The following is a 22,653-nucleotide window of genomic DNA, read 5'->3' on the forward strand; positions in this document are numbered from 1 at the left end:
CCCCGGACTCTTGACCTAGTCCCAGGTGTTCAGCTTCATCCTTAAACGCCACTTTCTTCTTCCTCATCTGAGTCCGCTCAAGTATGTTATCAGGGATTTTGTCAACCAGTGACCGCACGACTTCTTGGCCATCAGTACAGCATCCTCTTGGAGAGTCTGCAATGTCGACTGTCTCATTCCTTCGCAGTATCGTGACTTCCGGTTCCTCCCTACTTTTTCCTACGTTCACGGGTTTATCATCTGCCAATTTATCAAGTAACCTTTACAAGTCTTCATCTATCTGAGTATCTCCCGTTTCCACCTGGTTGAGATCATAACCTTTTGCCTTGAGCGTCTCTCTCACGATTTTTGACTTGAGCATTACCTCTATCGGTATTCCTCGTTTCTTCTTCAAGATCGTTTTCTTCTGGGGATCTTCTGGTAATTCGGGATGATCCTCTATCGGTTTGCCTGATTTGTCTAGCCATCTCGTGAGTGGGAGAGTGTCATACGTTTCTTTGTCCATGAAGGAGAAGTCATCTTTAATTTCGGGCCTGTGTGCCTCCCTCTGTTCCTGCTTCTCGTAGAACTCCGTCTTCTTACTCAAACTATCGGCATTCTGATGTTTTTACCTTGTTCTATGCTCAATTATCATGTTGTACCCATCCAAGCGAACTATCCATCTCCCAATGTAGCTCTGGTCCATCGAGTACGTCTTCAGCCAGCTGAGTGCCCTGTTGTCGACCCGCAGCTTAAACGGTTCACTGCCTAAGTATGCTTTGTATTTCACGACAAAAGTAACTACCGCGAACATCTCTGCTTTCGGCACCCCGTACTTCATTTCTCTGTCACTCAAGACTTTGCTCCCATATGCTATTGGTCTTAATACTGTCTTCCCGTTCCATTTTTGTTCTTGATGGAGAATTCCAGAAATCGCGACTACCGACGCGTCCGTATTCAACACGTACATCCCTTTTTCCGTTGGCATCCCCAACACCGAGGCCTCGCACATCTCTTTCTTTATTCTCTGGAATGATTGCTCTGCTGCGTTGTTCCACGTGAACTTCTTGCCTTTGTGTCTCATTAACTGTTGCATCGGGTATACCTTGTCCGCTTAGCCATTGATGAATTCCCTGTAGTAGTTCGCAAAACCCAGGAAGCTCATCAACTGATGTTCCGTTTTTGGCGATTTCCAAGTTAGAACTGCTTCCAATGCATCTGGATCCGGTCTGATGCCATACCTGTCCACCATTCTGCCCAAGTATTTTATCGAATCCTTGAGTATCTCGCACTTTGACGGTTTACAGTTTAGCCCCGACCTCTTCATTCATGCAAACACCTCGTCCAGTCGCTCGATATGGTCTTCTAGTGTGGGCGTCACTATTACCACGTCATCCACATCGCACATTATCAGATTGCCGTACTTCTTTGTCACTTCTATCAGTGCATGTGCCATCAACCGTTGAAAAGTGGCTGTGGCATTGCAAAGGCCAAACGACATCCGTTTCCATTGAAACCGCCCCAACTCGCAAGCGAACCCTGTTTTGTCCCTGTCTTGCTTCCTCAGCGGGACTTGCCAGAACGCCGAACCTAAATCAAGAGTTGTAAAAATTTTGCGTCACCTAACTTCGAGAGGCTCTCGTCAATCCTAGGTATGGGATAGGCATCCTTCACCGTGACGGAGTTCAGATACCAAAATTTACAGCAAAACCTCAATTGGTCGCCTTTCTTTTTAGCCATCATTACTCCACACGCCACGGTGACTTGGATGGTTCTATCATGTCATACTCTAGTAGTGTTTCTATTTCTTTCCTACATGCCTCTGATTTGTGGGGTGTCAAGCGCCTCGCCCCCTCCCTGTGTGGTACCGCATTCTCTTCAAGTTCTATTTCATGCACTTCCTCGTTCCGCTCTAGTACGTCCTTGATGGCTTCGAGCTGTTCGTCCGTCAACTTGCCCCTCAAGTGTTCGATCTCCGGCAGGACCGGTTTATCACTTTGCATTTTATCTAGTGTGGGCCGTTCCGGAAAGTTCGAACAGCTCGATAGCCCATCGTCCGTCTCTGATTTAAGTGATTTAACAAGACCTGAAGAACCTTATTTTTTCTTCAATCGTCTCAAGATACAAATTTTGTCCCTATGATTGGGACAATCAACAACTTCATTTTGTTTTAAACTTTCAGGCATTTCAAATCGAGTTTTAACGGGTGAAGCATATCCCAGCTTCCTCCCCCTCTGTATCGTGATAGGTATATCAAGAGTATTCAACAAGACACTGACGCAGAGACCACTCTTGGTTATCGAGAAGGATCTTCCTAAAAAAGTAGCACTTTGACTATTAGGATTCGGGACTATGCATACTTGCTTGTTGTCACTTAGTTCATTGTAATTTTTCATTCGCAAGCTTACGATTGCCGCTTCGTTCGCCTTTAGCCTCACCCTCCTACTCAAAAATACCGGTGCTTTATTTTCATTCGCTATTATCAAATTTACCGGTTTAATTGCGTACCTCCTATCCGAGTTTCTTATCCTGAACATCGCATTGTTTAAATCAATTGTTACGTCGAAGTTCCTGATGAAGTCCCTGCCTAAAATGAATTGGTCAGACTCATCTAGATTTTCAACTACAAAAAAGCTCATCCACAGATTGCGTTCCCCCAGATTTAGGGCTATTATTGGTGTTCTGCCTAGCACCCGCATTGCCCCTTTGTTAGCAGCTGACAACCGTATTCTCGAGTCATCTTTGTTGAAGCCCATTCGCTCCCAAGTTTCGATTGGTATTACACTCAAGACCGCACCAGTATCGAGTAACCCATGCAAGTTAGTCTTCTTGCCACTTATGTCAAGCACGTGTGCTGATACGTCTGCCTCTATCCCAATGTGCATTGCATCTTCCTCCAGCATGGCACAGTGTCCAATCGATCCCACCTTTAATTCTTCTCTGCCCATGTAGATCTGTCCCACTAGATCTTCATCACATGTTATCATTGTTTTCGTGTAGATGTTTATCCCATCTAAATTCAACATCACCTCGTGTGGACCATAAGCTTCTGTATATCTGTTGTCCACATGGATCGACTTGCTGCCACCTCTCGTGAGTAGCGCCCTCAAGGCTCTAGATGTCGTCTGTGGACTTATCGCACTCAACTTATCGCTGGGTTCACTTAAGTTCCTTGTCACTTCATGTCCACCTACAGTGATTATCGACATTATCCTGGCTCCGATTTTCGTTATGCCAAATGGCTTTCCTGTTACCATTTTCAGCGTGTTGCAAGTTCCACTTTTTGTCGACCCTGCTACAGCTTCTGCCACTGACACCGAGCAACTTAGCGTCTCATTCAATCTCTGTCTGTCGATTTCTTGCTTCAACCTTTGCTCTATTTCCTTCGTTGCTAGGTCCTGTTTCACCTTGTTGATCGCCTCTGACGCCGCTTTCTCATAACTTATCTCTAGGGCGTTCTTGGCCGTGGCCTTTATCGCATTGTTAGCCTGCGTTACTGCCTTCAATGTCTTCGTTGGCAGTTCCGTACTAGGTGCTTCTAAGTTTTTTGCTTCATACTCGGTTTGTCTATTTCGCTGATTCTGCACCGCCGCTAATGCCAATTTATGTTTGGGGTGACTCTGGTTCTTGACCGCATCCCAAAACAAAGGACAGTCCATCCTAAAGTGCCCCTCCTGATTGCAGAAGAAGCATCTTGCACCTATCTTGATGATTAAGCCACTATAGTACTCGTGTTCTTCCATCTGGCTCATGTCCTCCTCATCTGGTGCGTACCCCAGACTCTTCATGTCCTGCTTTTATGTTGTGCAGTCTGCCACGTGATGATCAGCTGACCCGCAGTTCGCGCATGATCTACGTTTGTCCATGTCATCTCTAGGCTTGTACCATGACGACCTTTGTGGTTGGCTCCCCCCTTGCATATTCCTTTAATCTGGATATGAGTACTTCTTGGGCTTCATTAGCATGTACTCTCTTGACTTCTGTCTCATCTCTTCTGGAGTCGGTGCACTGTCTTTCGACAATGTATAGTATGTTGCTAACATTGTTCTCAAGTCATCACTTTTTACCCCATCAATGAACTTTGAGGCGATGCTAAAGTTTCTTCTATTGGTGGACTCTTCCGGGTCACTCCTTCGTCTCAAGTTCTCAAAATCATCTAGGAACCTGTCTATCGATTCATCGTCCCTTTGTCTTCTCTTTTAAAATCGCATCATCGCTTGATGACCCTTCATGCCTGACCCAAATCGATTCAACAATATCTCGAAGATTTTATCCACAGTGTCGCGTTCCTCTTCCTTCTTCGCAACCACGCATTTCAATGCCGTGCCTTCCAAGTTGCTGAGTATCGCTGTGCATACTTGCCCCTCATCGTTCAAGTTGTCTTGTTCCAAGTGCAACCTCATGACTTCTACCCAAGTGTCAAGGCATCCATCTGAATCATCCTTGAATTCTTTCGGTTTTTTGAAAGTTTTCCTGGATTTTTTGCTTCCTCTGTCACTCGAGTCGGTGTTCCTTGTGGCGAAGGCTTCTAGTGTCCTGCTCATCATTTCTAAGGTGCTTGCCCACGTCATGACATCCGGTCCCACGTTGTTGTGAGTCGTGGAGTCCCCTGGAACTTTCGTTGTGTTTGCTGTTCCACTTTTCATAATCGCTTTGCCCCCGCTCGGTGCTGTACTCGTGGCATCCCGGGGTAATGGTAACGATGTTGATTGCCGTTTGTTCCGGTGTGGCTCCACGAAGTCAACTCTATTGCCTTGCATTCGCTCCGCTGCGGGCCTTTCCTGTGACGTAGAGTTCCTCAAGATGGCATCTAGTTTTGCCTGTATTGCACATAAACTCTCAGCCTGGTCCCTACTCATTGTGTCCATTCTCGTTTCCAAACTCCCCAACTGGCTATTCAATGCGTCATATCGTTGCTTCATTTCTTGCATGTCTTTTTTGATGTTCTTGTCTCGCTCTCCATCAGTGGTATCTACCTTGTCCGACATCTGCTGAAGCTTTTCCTCTGTCGCTTTCGCTAGATTGAAATAGCTGTCCAGGTACTCATGTTTGTTGTATCTTAATTCTTTCTTTATCACATCTCTATCCTCCTCGCTGTGCTTTAGTCTCTTGTCGATCTGATCTAGCTTCGCCATCAGATCGCCCAGTTCGAGAAACATTGTTTCATGGTCAGATGTTGCCCCGTTGTTGGCTGCTCCCGTTCTCACCTGGTCTTCGTTTTGGTTGGTGTCTGTTGTTTTCGTGGAAACTGTTCCGAATGTTTTGCCTTTCTCGGATTTCGGTTCCTCCGTCACTACGTCTCTTGATTTCATCCCGACCATCATTGCCCACCTTTCAGTAAATGACGTTCTTTTTGCTTGAGACTCGTCCTTTACCGTTTCTGGCGTGTTGCCCGTTGTGTCTTCCACAGTGTCTATCGGCGAGAACTCCATGGACTTTGGATTTGTTTCTTCTGCATTCGGCATCGGTGTTGACTCCGTCGTCTTCTTCTCAACCTCATCCACACTTTGGTCCGGTGTCTCTAGATCAATCTCGATAGCGGGTTCTGCTTGTTTCCCTTCCATGCCCTCTTTTGTTTTGTTCTCCGTATTACTCCTCGTATTGACCATGCTAACTGAAAAGTTCTTCCTTGTTACTTTTGGGCCCATAGATGTCGTTTTACGTAGCGACGAGTTATATTTTGTCTTTGATTCTGTAACTCTTTTTTTTCAGCCACCGGTACCCTGCTCCGTCTCATGATTTATATTTACAATTGATTCTATTTACAATATTGGTATTTACAAAATCCTATTCTAAAAGAAAAAAATAAAAAATTTTTTTGTTTATAAGAAGAAAAACTACTTTACTGTTCCTTCTAAGATTTTGTTAAAAGTCTATGAATTCGTGATCCTAACACTATCGTGTTCTAACTAGTCCTATTGCTTTTGATTCAATTAATTCGACCTGTCTCAAGACCTTCTAGTACCGTCACTCCACTTCTTCGTGCTGTCCCAAGCTTTCTCTCTACTGTCCCAAGACTATTCAGTGCTGTTCCAGTACTTCTTGTTAGTGTCCCAAGACCACTGTCCCAAGACCCTTGCCCTAAGACGACTGTCCCAAAACTACTGTCCAGAGACTACTGTCCCAAGACTAGTGTCCCAAGACCACTGTCCCAAGACTACTGTCCCAAGACCCTTGCCCTAAGACTACTGTCCCAAGACTAGTGTCCCAAGACCACTGTCCCAAGACTACTGTCCCAAGACTAGTGTCCCAAGACTACTGTCCCAAGACTACTGTCCCAAGACTACTGTCCCAAGACTACTGTCCCAAGACTACTGTCCCAAGACTACTGTCCCAACACTAGTGTCCCAAGACTTTTGTCCCAAGACCACTGTCCCAAGACCACTGTCCCAAAACTACTGTCCCAAGACCAGTGTCCTAAGACCACTGTCCCAAGATCACTGTCCCAAGACCACTGTCCCAAGACCAGTGTCCCAAGACCACTGTCCCAAGACCACTGTCCCAAGACCACTGTCCCAAGACCACTGTCCCAAGACTACTGTCCCAAGACTACTGTCCCAAGACCAGTGTCCCAAGACTGTGTCGTACCAAGACTGCTCTGGCCCAAGACTGGCCCAAGACTGCACCGTCCCAAGATTGTCCCAAGACTGCACTGTCCCAAGACTGCACTGTCCCAAGACTGTCCAAAGACTGTTCTGCTCCAAGACCGTCCCCAGACTGCAATGTCCCAAGACTTCTTCGGTACTGTCCCAAGACTTGTCACCAAGTGTCTGGATAGTAGGATCTCTTCTTCTTTGTTGTGGGGACTCTTGAACCACTGTACCGTGTACCTCCACTTGAGCTCTTCTAATTTGTCTTCACCCTTTCGTTGTTTCAGGCTATTTTAAATCCCAACTTCTTCGCAGGTATCTTGTGATCACCTGTTCGTTCAATTACCAACAAAAAATTCTCACCAAAACGTAAAAATTTAAACAGGAAAAATTACAAAAACAGAGAGATGAACCCAATTAATATTCAAAGCTGACAGATGTCAACCTTTTTCCGAAAAAATGTCTGGTACCCGATTGCCACGCGTTTTCCTCCCCCCTGCTAGCGATCTTACGGGGTATCACAAAAACTCTCTATGTCCGCTCCCCCCTACCGATCCGACCAGGGTTACCTACCTTAACTCGATGTTAAATCTGGATATCCGCTTCTTATAACCAACGCGTGTAAATATCTAATGTAACTAAATCGACTATGCCGAACAATTAGTTACTCTAATGTGTCCTCCCTTTTTACACTTTACAACCACCAACCTTTAACCTAACCAGCCCCCCTTCTAATCTACCCCCTCTTTAGCCCCCTCTTAAGCCGAAACATCCCTTAAGCGCCGGGTGCTAAACCTCTCGAGAGAAAACCGTAGACCTGTTTCCAGGCCTGCTTGTGTAAAAATTTCCTCAAAACAATGGGGCTCCGCTTATCCAAAATTACACTTATTTCCTATAATGTAATGTGGATTTTAACGATACCCGTTTGTCCAACTTGAGAACACCCCTGTGCGTCCTCTTCTTGTTGTAGCAATCCCGTGCTGGTTGTCCCCTTGACGTGCACTGCACTTGACGTCAGCACCACCTCCCCACTTGGCTGGTCACCTCTTCCATTCAAGTCTCCTAGCGGTTCAGCTCAGTCCTTATGAACCACTTTCCCACTCGGGTGGACACATCTTCCAGTCAAGTCTCCTAGTTGTCCGGCTCTGTCCTTGTGAACCACTTTCCCACTCGGCTGGACACTTCTTCCAGTCAAGTCTCCTAGTGGTCCGGCTAGGTTGCAAGCTATCTGAAAACCCTTAACAACGCCCCCCACTTGGGCACCTTTTTGAAGTCACTGGTTTAGATTGCTAGATTGATCGAAACGATCGTTCTTATAAAACAGTATGGGTATACTATTAAATTAATATAAAAGTTTGATCCAACTACTCTGGTATCAGAGTCACTGTCAAGTTTGTTTTATAGTTTTTGTTCCTTTTTCTGTACTTTTTTCTTGTTTTTGTTGCGTGTTTTGACTTTTTGCTCGTGTGTTATTCCCCCTAGTTACCCCCCCCCCCCCCCTACTCGGTTAGCTAAGGCTCGTTCGGAGAGCGTACCAGGAAGTTTTCTCAAGTTTTCTTAAAAAGCTATCACGGTACAACCGGAAGGTTTACGCGTTCCCGCTGAACCAGACCACCGGTACTCTAGAATGGGCATGTAGCCCGGAGCTGTGTCAAGTGGGTTCGACTCCGCAGTCTTGATGTCGTAAAAACACCAAGGAGCGCCATAAAAACACTATGTAACAGTCGCCTACTTCGGTCACATATGAGGCTTAAGAAAAATAGGCCCTATAACCATTGGCTCAAGAGTCAGGGACACTATCTCTTGTGTTTTTGTACCTCAAAAACGGTCGGAGCCAATTCGGTTCGCTTGCGACATGAGACTAGAACCCGTTACAGCTTAAAGGCCACTACCAAAATACCCCCCGCCCCCACTCTAGAAAATAAGAACGTCCCCATACTTAGGTCTCAAAATACCCAAAATACACGAACGCCGTTAAAAACCGGGTTGCAACAATCCGTTAAAATACTTTTTTATTGGACAGTGGAACTTTGGTCCATTTCAGGTGGATCAACCTACTTATCATAAAATGCACTCGAGAAAACTAAATTTGGTACTTACATAGCAGCACGCATGAGAAAGAAAGTAATTAAACTAATAAATGACTCTAGCATAATTATAATCGAATATAACTCAAGAAGTTTTCTAATGATGAGTTCCAATCAAAGGAAATAAGTTTTAATTCAAGAATGTATTTTTTGATCTGGACCATTGGGAGACTTCGGTTGTCTGCTTTTCCGTTGAAGGTTCACTCTGGTCCAGTTGATTCTTGCTCTGCTCTTGTATTTGTTCGGTCTTCTATATCAGATAGAACGTCCCCAAACTTAGGTCTCAAAAAACCCAAAATACACGAACGCCGTTAAAAACCGGGTTGGAACAATCCGTTAAAATACTTTTTTTATTGGACAGTGGAACTTTGATCCATTTCAGATGGATCAACATACTTATCATAAAATGCACTCGAGAAAACTAAATTTGGTACTTACATAGCAGCACGCATGAGAAAGAAAGTAATTAAACTAATAAATGACTCTAGCATAATTATAATCGAATATAACTCAAGAAGTTTTCTAACGATGAGTTCCAATCAAAGGAAATAAGTTTTAATTCAAGAATGTATTTTTTGATCTGGACCATTGGGAGACTTCGGTTGTCTGCCTTTCCGTTGAAGGTTCACTCTGGTCCAGTTGATTCTTGCTCTGCTCTTGTATTTGTTCGGTCTTCTATATCAGTTAGGACAGCTCTACTCTAGTTTTCTACGATGGAAATTGCGAATAGCAATTTCCCACTGTATATTTGACAACTTTCCCGCAATTGTAATTCGGTTGTTCTGATTTTATATTTGATGTTTTCAGTTGTCGCGAGAAATCTGAGCATAACAGGCTCCATTCGAATTTTTGAAAAATAAAACGTCATTCCAAGACCACGTATTTTCGTGTTCAAGGTCAAACTTCCAAATATGACCGACTGGCACAAAGTTTTGATTGGTTGCATTTTCTAAATTTTGAACTAATGATGTGTATGACACTTTTTATGATCCTTGATCATTTTGTACAGATAGTTAATTATTTTTAAAACCTGAAGATGCACAAAAATGTGCGTAAACGTTTGTTTGAATTTACAATTTTAACGCATTCTCAAAACAAATACTTCAAATGTGATCTATTGTTTGACCCAGAATGCAAAATTAGACTTCTAGGAATGTACACAAAGATTTTCAAAACTCGCTATAACGATTCAGATACATGCGCTTGGCGCATTTTATGCGAATGTAACAACTGTAGAGACCTGAAGAAACCTACACTTATAACTGAAAACAAAAATTTGAACATTGCAATGACTGGGTTTTATGCGAACCCTTGGATTATTTTCCTAAATCCTTTGTTATTATTATTGTTATTATTATTATCACTTCCATATCTAGAAAATTCCTAGGATTTGACTGGAAAACGTGATGAAGGGACTCCTGACTATAACCTCGGTTACTATGATACTTTTGACCTTCTGATCACCCTAAAAAATAAGATAATAAAGATCAATGGGCATCATGGTTGGAAAACTTTTAGATGTGTTCAAAATATGGCAGATACAACTGGTGACTTAGACAGCTTCTTTGCGCGGAAGGACAAGAAAAAGAAAGGACAAACATGGGATAAAAAGAAAAAGTCAAATAAAAATGAAAATGCGGAATCTGCTCAAATATTTGGACCTGAATCTATTGAACACGATGAATGGGGAGAAATACAAGACGATTTATCCAAGAGTGTAAAGACTGTTGATCGTAAGTGTTAGTTGAAAATTGTACATTTGTATAGTTCTTAACAAAGTCAGGACGTTTTAAGATTAGCAATAGTTGTTTCCTTCAAGCTTAAAATAGCTCTTTGATGTTTTATGTGTTATGTTTCGGCGTTTTATGTGTTTTTTTTGTTGAAAAAATGATTGGCAGATAATTGTGGTCTTGAAATTAGGCAAAAAACGGACGTCATCGAAAAAGTGCAATTTCCCCAGTTCAACTGCAGTGTTGACAATTCGATAGCAATTTAGCTCTCTTTCTCCGTCTCGAAGTCAGAAATATCATTATTTTTCTTAGAAATTTTGGACGTTTTCCAATAAAGATTCAAGGACTTATTGCAAATTATATGCGCTCTTTGGATATTAAACGACTGCGTATGTTAGTGGCTGCATAGTCATAGTGTGCTCGGTGTGCTTAAGTCTGTTAATAGTTCTGGCGATTCTTTCAGACACATTTCAACGAAATTTGTGGGGACCGATCGTTTAGCAGACTAATATTATAGCATAAAAGTGAAAAATGAGTTTCTTAGCCGACCAACGTGTAATAAAGTGATGGATGAGTGAATAAAGGCGAAATAGTGTCGATTTTTGGGCGTGATTTTTTGAATAAATCGAAAAGCTTTGGCATATTTGACACTCTTAGTAAATAAGGCAAGTTGACCCACATTTTATGTCGAAAAATGACCAGAAACGTTGTAAAAATTGCAACAAAATTTTAAAAAAAATCTAAAACGTACTAATTAATTTTTGAGTGTTGTTGCATTTTTTCTTTCCCTAAATTGGCAAAAACTGATTTACTGGAGTTAAATTAAAGTTTCAGGGCTTGAATAAATGTTTCATGGCTCATCTTCTTCAATAAAAAGTTTATTATAAGCATGTTTTTGCTTTGTTTTCTCGAAATTATACTTAAAATCTTGAATTTTCAACTGGTTTTTTTGAATATCTATCATCACGGTCGAATCACGACTGAAAGGGTTCTAATATGATATATCACTTGACCCAATGCGATGATTATTTGTGGTACCTGATTCTGCGTGGAAAAAGCCAAAACACACCGGAATACAAAGTGCATCCCCATTTTCAATGGTAGGAACAAAAACAAAACTGAAAAAGAATTGTCAAGAAAGCAAGAGACAATAAGGTTCGACAATCGATGAAAATCTTCCAATTCAGATTCGAAGCGTCGATGAACCTTTTTCTTAATTTAAATAATCAAAGAATCAGTGTTTTGAGCTATTGCGAAGTGTTCGAAGGTGCTTTTAGGGCGATCGCACAGCCCCAATCAATTTGCACAATTTTTGGATGACGGAAGAACTGTTTTCGATTGACTTTTAAAGTTGTGATAGATTGCCGATCATTTTTTTTTACATTACTACGCTTGCGATTAGCAAGTCTTATCAAATCATACTATAGACCTGGTTCAGGTTAACAACTTTTAAACAAAATCTCGTCATAAGTATCAGTTGTCGGTCTATTATATGTCTCCACAGGTTTTGTCGGCTTAAATAGTTACAGCCATTAATAGTTTTCAGTAGTGTCATCTGTTGATACTCTATTTTCCTTGTGGTAGTATTTGAGGAGGAAGACGGATCAACCAATAATTCACCATAAGCGCTCTTTTGCTACTATTCGAAACAGTTTGTTCAGTCAGGCTGGGTTACCATTCGAAGATGAAATTTGTTAAGCCTTTACTATTCGGCTTTTGAACTCTGCCTAGAAAAAGGTTCTTCAGGCTAAGACTAAATCAAATAACACGACCTACCTAAGAAGACCCACTGATCCCACCGTAGTGCCCTCAGCTAAAAGTTGGCAAGTTTTGCAGTTGAAAAGAAAATCTAAAACTTTGGCGCGAGCTAGTGACTTCCTGGAACCACGGAACCAAGGTAAGCAAATACTAGCGACTAGCTGGCTTCTTGAACGGTTCTCAACCTAAAGACTCAAACAGCAACATACTCTTCAATTCCAAGTCTCTCACCTCGCCCTAAGATGCATACTCTTTTAACATTCATCTCACCCGAGTTACTAAATGCAACATTTACAAACGGAACATTAAAATTAAGAGAAATGCTAAATGTCTCTCCCTAACAGATGCGCCTCAGTTTTATACCGAAGAAGTGGAGAAACGCATTAAAATGGCTCGCTCATCTCATGGATTTGAAACATCTTCATGAAACTGTCCCTAGACTACCTCACGTCTTGAGCCTTAGGTTACGCACGCGCTTCGCAAGTCTCATCTATTCCGAAAACAGCAACCGTATTTCAACTGTTCAAACCCCTGAAGTACCGTACTGTCCAAAGAATGTTGTCCCATTTCCTTACTCAGTCCCGTTGTCCAATGCGGTTTCCAACTACAAAGAAATTGACCCAATACCCAAAATAATCACTGAAATTTCCCTATAAACTCCACAACTGATTTATAACTCAGAAGACTCGTTTCAGCCTCGTTATACGTTCCGGCTACTCCTCGCTTCTCAAATCATACTTCAACAGTTTTCACCCAAGTGTCTCGAATGAATGTCCTGAGTGATTCAACGTCCCACACAATACCAACCACTTTTTAGTCCACCAAAACCTTCTATACTCACTTCACTTTGGTCTCATTCATTCGAAGCTGCTCCGTTTCTCAGTTTGTACCAGGCCTCAAGCACGTCAGTTTAGCTCCATACTGATGGCCAGTGTCGACTCAACACTGGATCATAATTTCGACTATAAAACCAAAACCGTTCCTCTGAGACTTGAAGATGACGAAAAGAACCATCTTTCACTGGAAGTGCTGAAAACAACCTGAACCAAGCAATCAATCTTCTCAGAAATACGGTACTAACGGACGAATTTTTCGAACATTCATATTGAAATCAGACCGAAAAGATGATGTTTCATGCGTTGAGCCTGGACCAGGAAACTACAAGAGCCGATAGTTATTGCAGCAGAAAGCACCACTGAGCAAAAAAAAGTTTTTTGAAATTTGCGTGCTAATTATGCTTGCGATTAGCAATCGTTATCAATTTGGAATATAGACTTTTTAGGGGTTAACTAGTTCAACAGAATCACTTGAGACTTGAATAATTTGATAGCTTGAATCGTTTTGTTTGAGAGCTCCTGTTAGTTTTTCTCCAGTCACTTCATAAAATCTTCTGTTCTTGAATTTTCGAGGTGCTTTGGCCTAGAGGTAACGCGGTTGCTGGTGTACCCTAAGGTCTAGTTTGAGTTCTGGCCGGATCTTGGTTTTTTCAGTATAGATAAAATTGAAAAAAAAAATAGAAAAATTTAATTGTCTGCTTAAGTTCGTTTGTCTGATCAAGTTTTGCCGACTAATTCGGTCTGATCACGGTTTTTTTCTCGTGCTGTCAATGACTTTCTGTTTTTCTCTGAACGTAGTGAGCACTCTTATATAGGTCTTGCCGATTTTTTTGTTCGGTTTTTTTTTCAGGAAAAGTCTGAAAAATTTGATTTTTTTTTTTGCGGTTTGGCTTGTGATTTCTTTTCTAGTTCAGTCCATTTCTATTCTTAACAGGAAGGCAAACTCCATTATCAAACAGCAAAAATGTATAGGTCACGAAAAACGTAATTGACTTCTAATTTTGAAAATGGAAATTAATTATCAGATTTCCCAGCGAAATAAAAGTTTCGCCTATCGATCCAGTTATCTCAAATTGGGTGAATTTTAACAAAAAGTGTCCATCATATTTTGTTCTACAAATTAAAAGAGTTTTAAGGCCATTTTTTTCTTCGAAATTCAAAAGTTGAAGTTTCTCAAAAAAACAAGTCAGTTTTTTTTTCAGTTTCCTTGCGTTCAATACTCTTTTCCAAATGTTAGCTGGCAATGTTTAGGTTAAATGTAACTTGACATCTTTTAGGGAACATCAAGATGCACGTGTAGCAACTAGTGTTTTTTTGGTGCTATTCCATGTTTGTGTTCAGAGTCAGTGGTGGAAGAAGGGGGACGTGGGAGTCCGAGTAGTGGGAACCAGAGGAGCAGTGGGGGTGACATGCACACCATTTGCGAGGAGGACTCGGGGGGAGTAGAGAGGGACAACAAGGGACCCTGGCACCTGACCCCCGCCAACACCACCAGCAGCAGTGATCCCCCCGCACCAGCTCCCACCGCCACAGTCGATGGACCTTCGAGCAACCACAGTGGGGGCGATGCAGCAGCCACAGTGGGCAGTGGGGTCGCTACTGGTGCCAACGAGAACAAGAAGGAGGAGGAGAAGTCGAAGGAAGATGAGAGTACTGTGGAGAGCAAGTACGTGCCTCCATGGATGAGAAATAAGTCTGGCCCAATGACCGCCACTGCAGATTCCCCCGCTGGTGCTAAATACCTGCCCCCTGTTCGAGCGAGGGGTCAGTCACATCTGCAGACCAAACCGCCGGACGTCCAGAGCCAATCCGACTTCCCTAGTTTAGGCGGAGCAAACACAAATCCAGATGGGCAAAATGCATGGCAGAGGTCGCAGGCCAGCTCCGCAACCTAAACGCAATCATCAACAGAGCTGCAAATCAGCGGAGACCTAATTCACAAATTCTGAAACGTCAAAACTGAAATCGGAAATTTTGAGGGACTTGAATTTTTGAGCCGCGTTGATAAATTCAATTTTGGCTCTGGTATTTTTTATAAGTCTGAATGTAACCCATCGCCAGAGGGATTTTATTGAATAATGTGTTTTATAGATTCAATGGCGCATATTCAATTCAGAAACATTTATTTGACTGTTTAAAAGAAGTTTTTTGTACTTATTATTTGGTGAAAGTAAAATATAAAAGTTCGAAAATTTCAATTTTAAATACATTTATTTCTGGAAATCGCCCACCATCGTGAGAAAATTGGTTTACTGAATAGTCAATTAAACCATTTCTGACATTTGCATATCGTATACTTGGATCCATCTCTGAACACGTTTAATGCTTCGACCACTTCATGAGATTGGCGTAGCTTGTACAGAGTCGATGAACGTATATAGTAAAAAAACCTAAAATTTGTTGAGGCTCAAATTTACTTTTTTGCGGTACTTATGATTTCTTTACGCTCACGATTAGCAAAAGTAGTCGATTAACTTGTGCTATGCTCCTGATTTTGCTAATATGCTGCTGATTCAAATTTAACTACTGGATACTAGTTACTACTGGAACATGTATAAATATAGAGCTTCGATTATGTTTTTTCGGCTTCGTGGTTGTCGACCTACGCTATGTCATTTTTTTTTACAATTTATGCTCACTTTGCATACACTACTTATAAAGCTATCGTGGATCGCATGGTGGGCGTTACATGCAATTTGAACAGCTTATTGACTGGCGGGTATTTACCGTTTTTTTCCTTGGAACGCCCGGTAGTACTTTTGAGATCGATAACACCCTGGCACTGATAATTGAATACCAGAAGTCAACTGCACTAGGACCTCTTTGAAAGATTTGTATTAGTTTAAAGACGAAACAAAATACTTTGAAAAAATCCTTTTCCTTCATCAATTGTAACATGGTTCGATGTTTTGTTTTGCAATGATTGACCGTCATGGTGATTTCATCCTACAGTTGTTGCATCCCAAGTGGCGCGATGCTCATATTCGCCTCTGTAGTTAAACTTTGGTTCTTTACACTAGCAAGCGTAGTGTAATAGTAAAACTATTATATTTTTCCAACCTAATTCGCAAATATTAGTGATAATTTTTGTGGCAATTTGATGCTGACTGCATTGGCAGTTTGACAGCATTTGCTTTGAAATTTGATTAGTAATAATTTTTGTAATTTCCAATTTATTACATGCAAAATTTTGTCCATTTGTGTTTGGTGCATGTTTGGCTGCATCGCATTGACAAGGTTTTTCTTTCCTAGTTATTCGCGAAGAATTCGTCTTTTTTTCTAAACTTTATCTTAAGGGAAGAAAATTCATGGAGGAGGCGAAGTGGACGTTCTACCTTCAAGTTCCTCGGTAATCGTATGAAAGGTAAAAATTATAGTTCAAAGCTCTAAAATCTGATTCAACGGGATTTTTAGTTTTTATATGAAAATATTATTTATGAATCAAGATTTTAGAGTAATAGATTTGCCTTTGATGGATATGAGTTGACATTTCGGTTGCATTTTCAAAGTGTCCTTCAAAAAGAAAAACGTAAAAAAGAAGTAATAATTCGGAACGAAACAAATTCTATCGATAAATTGTTATCCCGTTTCTCAGTGGTAGAGACCAACTAATAACGGATTTTTTTTGAAAAAGTTATTATGAGCCGCACCTCTTAACACGCTACTGGATTTTCAAAGTGTCCTTCAAAAAGAAAAACGTAAAAAAAAGGTAATAATTCGGAACGAAACAAATGCTATCGATAAATTGGTATCCGGTTTCTCAGTGGTAGAGACCAACTAATAACGGATTTTTTTGAAAAAGTTATTATGAGCCTCACCTCTTAACACGCTACTGGATATGCGGTAAAAAACTAAAGTGGTGACACCGAAGTCTTGTTACTTTTTTTTGCAACCATAAATGAATTTTTCCCGGCGCACTGATGACCGTAATAAATTGTAAAAACTTTTGCGATAAGGTGTCGATTCAAATGTGATTTTGCTAATAATCTGTTGTATGATTAAATGGTTGTGAATAAAATGTTGTGCGAAAATCTGAAGAAAGTTATTTTTGATCAATTGGTCATACTGTAGGTTTTTTTTTCAGCGGGACAGCATTTTCTGCTACATTTTGCAAGTGACAATAAAATCCAGCTTCCGCATTTTGTTTATCTGTTAAATATGCCGTAAAATAATAAACGAAACCAGGGTTTTTTCTTTAAGCCTGAAAATTACTCAGCAAAATCTCTATTTGTGTTTTTATTGTTTTTTCAAAATTTTCTTGCCGTTTTTCGCTCTGTAAGTAAATAAATAAAGCGCTCATTCTTGCATATTAAACGAAGGTCAAGTTTGTTTATTTCTTAAATCAGCGTGCTCATTTCAGAGGCAATTTCCTAAGTATCCTTTAAAAGGAAAACGTGAAAAGTAGGTAATATTTACGAACAAAATAAACGTAATCTATCAATAAACTGGTATCCGGTTCCTGTGCGTCAGACGGGTTTATACCTGAGTTTTTGCGAAGAAAATGTATAAAGAATCTACCCTCTCAACACATTATTGGGTATGCGATTACTACAACGAAAGTGGTGACACCGAAATCTCGTTTTTTTGTAACCAGAAATGAGCTTTTTTCCCAGCGCGCCAATGAAATACTTGCGATATCTGCTTTCAACTCAAATGCAATTTTGCTAATAACTCTTTGTATGAATTTAATTATTGTAAAAAAAAGTTTCAGTTTTGAATCGAAAAGTGTGAGAAAATCTGGAGAAAAAATATTTTGATCAATTTGTGACAAGGCTAGTTTTTTTTTGTGTGGGATAGAAACTACTGCTACAAATTTCCAGTGGAAAAAAGTTACAGTCTCCTCATTTTGTTGACTTTATGAATATGCCGTAAAATAAAACACGAAACCAGTGATGCTTGTTTTAGCTGGAAAATAACTCTACTTCTCTGCAAATTCTATACTTTCATTGTGGAAATTTGGAAGTTTTTTTTTGCTTTTTCTTTCCTCTAAAAACTACATAATGCGCTTGTTCTCATATTTTGAACTTTATTTGAGCTTGTTTACTTCTTAGATCAGCGTGGTCGAAACATTTTGTGAATTTTCTTACAGAAACGTGTCCTCCTTGCTGAAATCATGGGTTCAGATTTTAAAAAACTAAGTATCGAAATGTTTACTCTGGCTTTATCGTTTTTGGCTTAGTCTTTTGCAAAGTATTTGTCGTTTTTTTCTAATTTCTCTTTTTTATCGGGAGAGGATTTATGGAGGAGGCGGAGTGGATGCTCTACCCTCAAGGTTCTGAAACCCTTGCCGTCAGCGTCAGAAGGGTTCACGTTGGTACTGTTTTAGAATGCTTAAGCCAACTGCCCTAATTGGTACTCTTCGTTTTAGAATAGAGAAAATGTAGCCAAATTTTTCTGCTTTGCCCCATTCCTCTCTAAAAACTAAATAATGCGCTCGTTCTCATATTTTGAACTTTATTTGAGCTTGTTCAGTTCTTCAATCAGCGTGGTCGATACATTTGAAGCATTTTCTCACAGAAACGGGTTTCTGTTGAAATCATGAAATACATACGAGCATTTGGACCATATTTAGACATTGATATTTTTTGCAAGGTTTTCCCGAAAAAAAACAAATCTTGCAACAATTTTGCAAAAAGAAAGTGCCTCAGTAGTCGCCTTGAAAAAAGAAATTTCAGCTCACAGCTCTAAAAGCTCATTCAGCGGGGGCTTTTGTGGATGTTAGTTTTTTATATGCAAATTATTAGTTATAAATAAGAACTGTAAAATTGAAAGCTTGCCTTTGTTGGATTTAAGTTACCAATTCAGTTCCAACTTCCAAATTATCCTTCATTTAAAAAATTGAAAAAAAGCTATTAACTCTAAATAAAATAAAAGTATTATATCATTGAATTGCTATTCAATTTCTCAGTGCGACAGACCAGCTTATACCGGAGTTTTTTTGAAGAAGAAATATCATGAGTATTCCCTCTCTACACGCTACGTCATCAATTTACGATATGTGGTAAAATGGTGGCGTTGAAGTTTTTTTTCTATCCAGAAATGCGCTTTTTTTCCCGGCGCTTTTTTTCCTGGTACTTGCGATAAATCGGAGGTTTTTTGAAAAAGAGTTATTATGAGGATCCCCTAAAACACACAACGAAAAAAATTATTTCGTTGAACGGATCATAATGAAGGTTTTTTTTGTGCGGGACAGCAATTTCTGCTACAAAGTTTTAGTAGCAAAATTTTCTAAGCTCCTAAGATTCTTCTTCTTCTGAACATGCCGTACAATAAAATACAAAACCCGTGATGCTTGTTTTAGCTGGAAAATAACTCTACTACTCAACAAATTCTCTACTTTCTTTGTTAATTTACTTTTGTGTTTTCGGAAATTTTTCTGCTTTGCCCCATTCCTCTCTAAAAACTAAATAATGCGCTCGTTCTCATATTTTGAACTTTATTTGAGCTTGTTCAGTTCTTCAATCAGCGTGGTCGATACATTTGAAGCATTTTCTCACAGAAACGGGTTTTTGTTGAAATCATGAAATACATACGAGCATTTGGACCATATTTAGACATTGATATTTTTTGCAAGGCTTTCCCGAAAAAAACAAATCTTGCAACAATTTTGCAAAAAGAAAGTGCCTCAGTAGTCGCCTTGAAAAAAGAAATTTCAGCTCACAGCTCTAAAAGCTCATTCAGCGGGGGCTTTTGTGAATGTTAGTTTTTTATATGCAAATTTTTAGTTATAAATAAGAACTGTAAAATTGAAAGCTTGCCTTTGTTGGATTTAAGTTACCAATTCAGTTCTAACTTCCAAATTAACCTTCATACAAAAAATTGAAAAAAAGCTATTAACTCTAAATAAAATAAAAGTATTATATCATTGAATTGCTATTCATTTTCTCAGTGCGACAGACCAGCTTATACCGGAGTTTTTTTGAAGAAGAAATATCATGAGTATTCCCTCTCTACACGCTGCGTCATCAATTTACGATATGTGGTGAAATGGTGGCGTTGAAGTTTTTGTTTTTTTCTATCCAGAAATGCGCTTTTTTTCCCGGCGCTTTTTTTCCCGGTACTTGCGATAAATGGTTTGCAACCAGAAATGCTTTTTAAGCTTTTTCTCGGCGCGCTATTGACCGTATTGGTGTTTTTTAAAACAAGCGATGTATGTTCTCAATTCAAATAGGATTTTGCTAATGAGCAATTATATAAAATAAATTATTGTGAAAAAAATTTAAAAATTTTGAATAAAAAATTGTGAGAAAATCTGAAAAAATTATTTCGTTGAATGGGTCATAATGCAGGTTTTTTTGTGTGGGATAGCATTTCTGCTACAAATTTTTAGTGGCAAAAATTTCTAACCTCCTCATTTTGTTATTTATCCAAATATGCCGTAAAATAATTCACAAACCCGTGATGCTTTTTTTAGCTCGAAAAAACTCTAATTCTCTGTTTTTTGATGTATTTTTGTTTTTGATTTATCAGAAGTTTATTTTGCTGTTTTTCGCTCCTCCGTATGTAACTAAATAAAGTGCTCATTGTTGTGGATTAAATCGTGTTCAAGCTTGTTTAATTCTTAAACCAGCGTGTTTGGAACATTTTCAAAACAATTTCCAAAGTATCCTTTAAAAAGAAAAACGTAAAAAGTAGATAATATTTCTGAACGAAATAAAAGTGTTCTATCAATAAATTGTTTCCGATTTCTGTGCAACAGACCAACTTATATCGGAGGTTTTTTGAAAAAGAGTTATTATGAGGATCCCCTAAAACACACTACTGCTGGATATGCGGTAAAATACAACGAAAGTAGTGACGTTGAAGTCTTGTTATTTTTTTTGCTACCAGAAATGCGTTTTGAGCTTTTTCCCGGCGCGCCAATGACCGTAATGAAGTGTTTTAAATACATGCGATGTATGCTCTCAATTCAAATAGGATTTTGCTTATAAGCAATTGTGAAAAACTTTTCAAAGTTTTGAATGGAAAAATGTGAGAAAATCTGAAAAAATTATTTCGTTGAACGGGTCATAATGCAGTTTTTTTTTGTGCGGGACAGCAATTTCTGCTACAAATTTTTTGGTGGCGAAAATTTCTAACTTCCTAAGTTTCTTCTTCTTCTGAACATGCTGTACAATAAAATACAAAACCCGTGATGCTTGTTTTAGCTGGAAAATAACTCTACTACTCAACAAATTCTCTACTTTCTTTGTTAATTTACTTTTCTGTTTTCGGAATTTTTCTGTTTTGCCCTTTTCCTCTCTAAAAACTAAATAATGCGCTGGTTCTCATATTTTGAACTTAATTTGAGCTTGTTCAGTTCTTCAATCAGCGTGGTCGATACGTTTGAAGCATTTTCTCACAGAAACGGGTTTTTGTTGAAATCATGAAATACATACGAGCATTTGGACCATATTTAGACATTGATATTTTTTGCAAGGCTTTCCCGAAAAAAAACAAATCTTGAAACAATTTTGCAAAAAGAAAGTGTCTCAGTAGTCGCCTTGAAAAAAAATTTCTAACCTCCTAAGTTTCTTTTTCTTCTGAACATGCTGTACAATAAAATACAAAACCCGTGATGCTTGTTTTAGCTCGAAAATAACTCTACTTCTCTGCAAATTCTATACTTTCATTGTGGAAATTTGGAAGTTTTTTTTGTTTTTTCTTTCCTCTAAAAACTACATAATGCGCTTGTTCTCATATTTTGAACTTTATTTGAGCTTGTTTATTTCTTAGATCAGCGTGGTGAAAACATTTTGTGAATTTTCTTACAGAAACGTGTCCTCCTTGCTGAAATCATGGGTTCAGATTTTAAAAAACTAAGTATCGAAATGTTTACTCTGGCTTTATCGTTTTTGGCTTAGTCTTTTGCAAAGTATTTGTCGTTTTTTTCTAATTTCTCTTTTTTATCGGGAGAGGATTTATGGAGGAGGCGGAGTGGATGCTCTACCCTCAAGGTTCTGAAACCCATGCCGTCAGCGTCAGAAGGGTTCACGTTGGTACTGTTTTAGAATGCTTAAGCCAACTGCCCTAATTGGTACTCTTCGTTTTAGAATACAGAAAATGTAGCCAAATTTGTAGCGCATTTTTTTGTGGAAGATCAACCCGGGATCTTGTAAGCTGCTTTTCACTCTAAAATCAATAAAAAGGAGCATAACTGGCCGTATTCAGATATTGAAATTTTTCCAAAGTTTTTTTCCGAGAAAAACAAATCATGCAACAGTTTTTGAAAAAAGTTGCGCCCCGGTAATCGCTTTGAAAATCACAGCTCTGAAAGCTGATTCAGCGGGGACTTCTTGTGAATGTTTTTTTGTTATTAGAGATTATTAGTTGTTATAAATAACAATTGAAAAAATATTAAGCTTGCCTTTGTTAGATGTAACATTTCAGTTGCAATTTCTAGAGATCCCTCTTAAAGAAAAAGTTGAAAATAAGGTTTTAATTTAGAACATGTTGAAGTATTCTATCAATAAATTGGTATTCAATTTCTGTCCGACCGACCAAATTATACTAGATTTTTTTTGAAGAAAAGATAATATGAGCTTCCCCTCTCAGCAATTTTGTGGATAAGTGGTAAATACAACAAAAGTGGCGACACCAAAATCCTGCTATTTTTTTGCAACCAGAAATGAGCTTTTTGAGCTTTTGCCCGGCGTGCCAATGGCCGTAATGGTGTTTTTAAATACATGCGATA

General features: G+C 39.5%; 1 protein-coding gene across 3 annotated transcripts in view; it reads left to right on the forward strand.

Annotated features, from left to right (window-relative positions):
* LOC134853034 (uncharacterized) overlaps positions 1-15,409 on the forward strand; it is a 273,968-nt gene extending 258,559 nt beyond the window's left edge. For all 3 annotated transcript variants that reach the window (XM_063868960.1, XM_063868961.1, XM_063868959.1), the window contains exons 2-3: positions 10,172-10,389; positions 14,322-15,409. In XM_063868960.1, the coding sequence (XP_063725030.1) occupies positions 10,188-10,389; positions 14,322-14,875 (756 nt within the window). In that variant the 5' untranslated portion in view covers positions 10,172-10,187 and the 3' untranslated portion in view covers positions 14,876-15,409. The remainder of the gene's footprint in view (positions 1-10,171; positions 10,390-14,321) is intronic.
* The last annotated feature ends 7,244 nt before the right edge of the window (positions 15,410-22,653 follow it).

This window comes from Symsagittifera roscoffensis, chromosome 8, assembly GCF_963678635.1.
Source record: "Symsagittifera roscoffensis chromosome 8, txSymRosc1.1, whole genome shotgun sequence".
Taxonomy (NCBI): Eukaryota; Metazoa; Xenacoelomorpha; order Acoela; family Convolutidae; genus Symsagittifera; species Symsagittifera roscoffensis.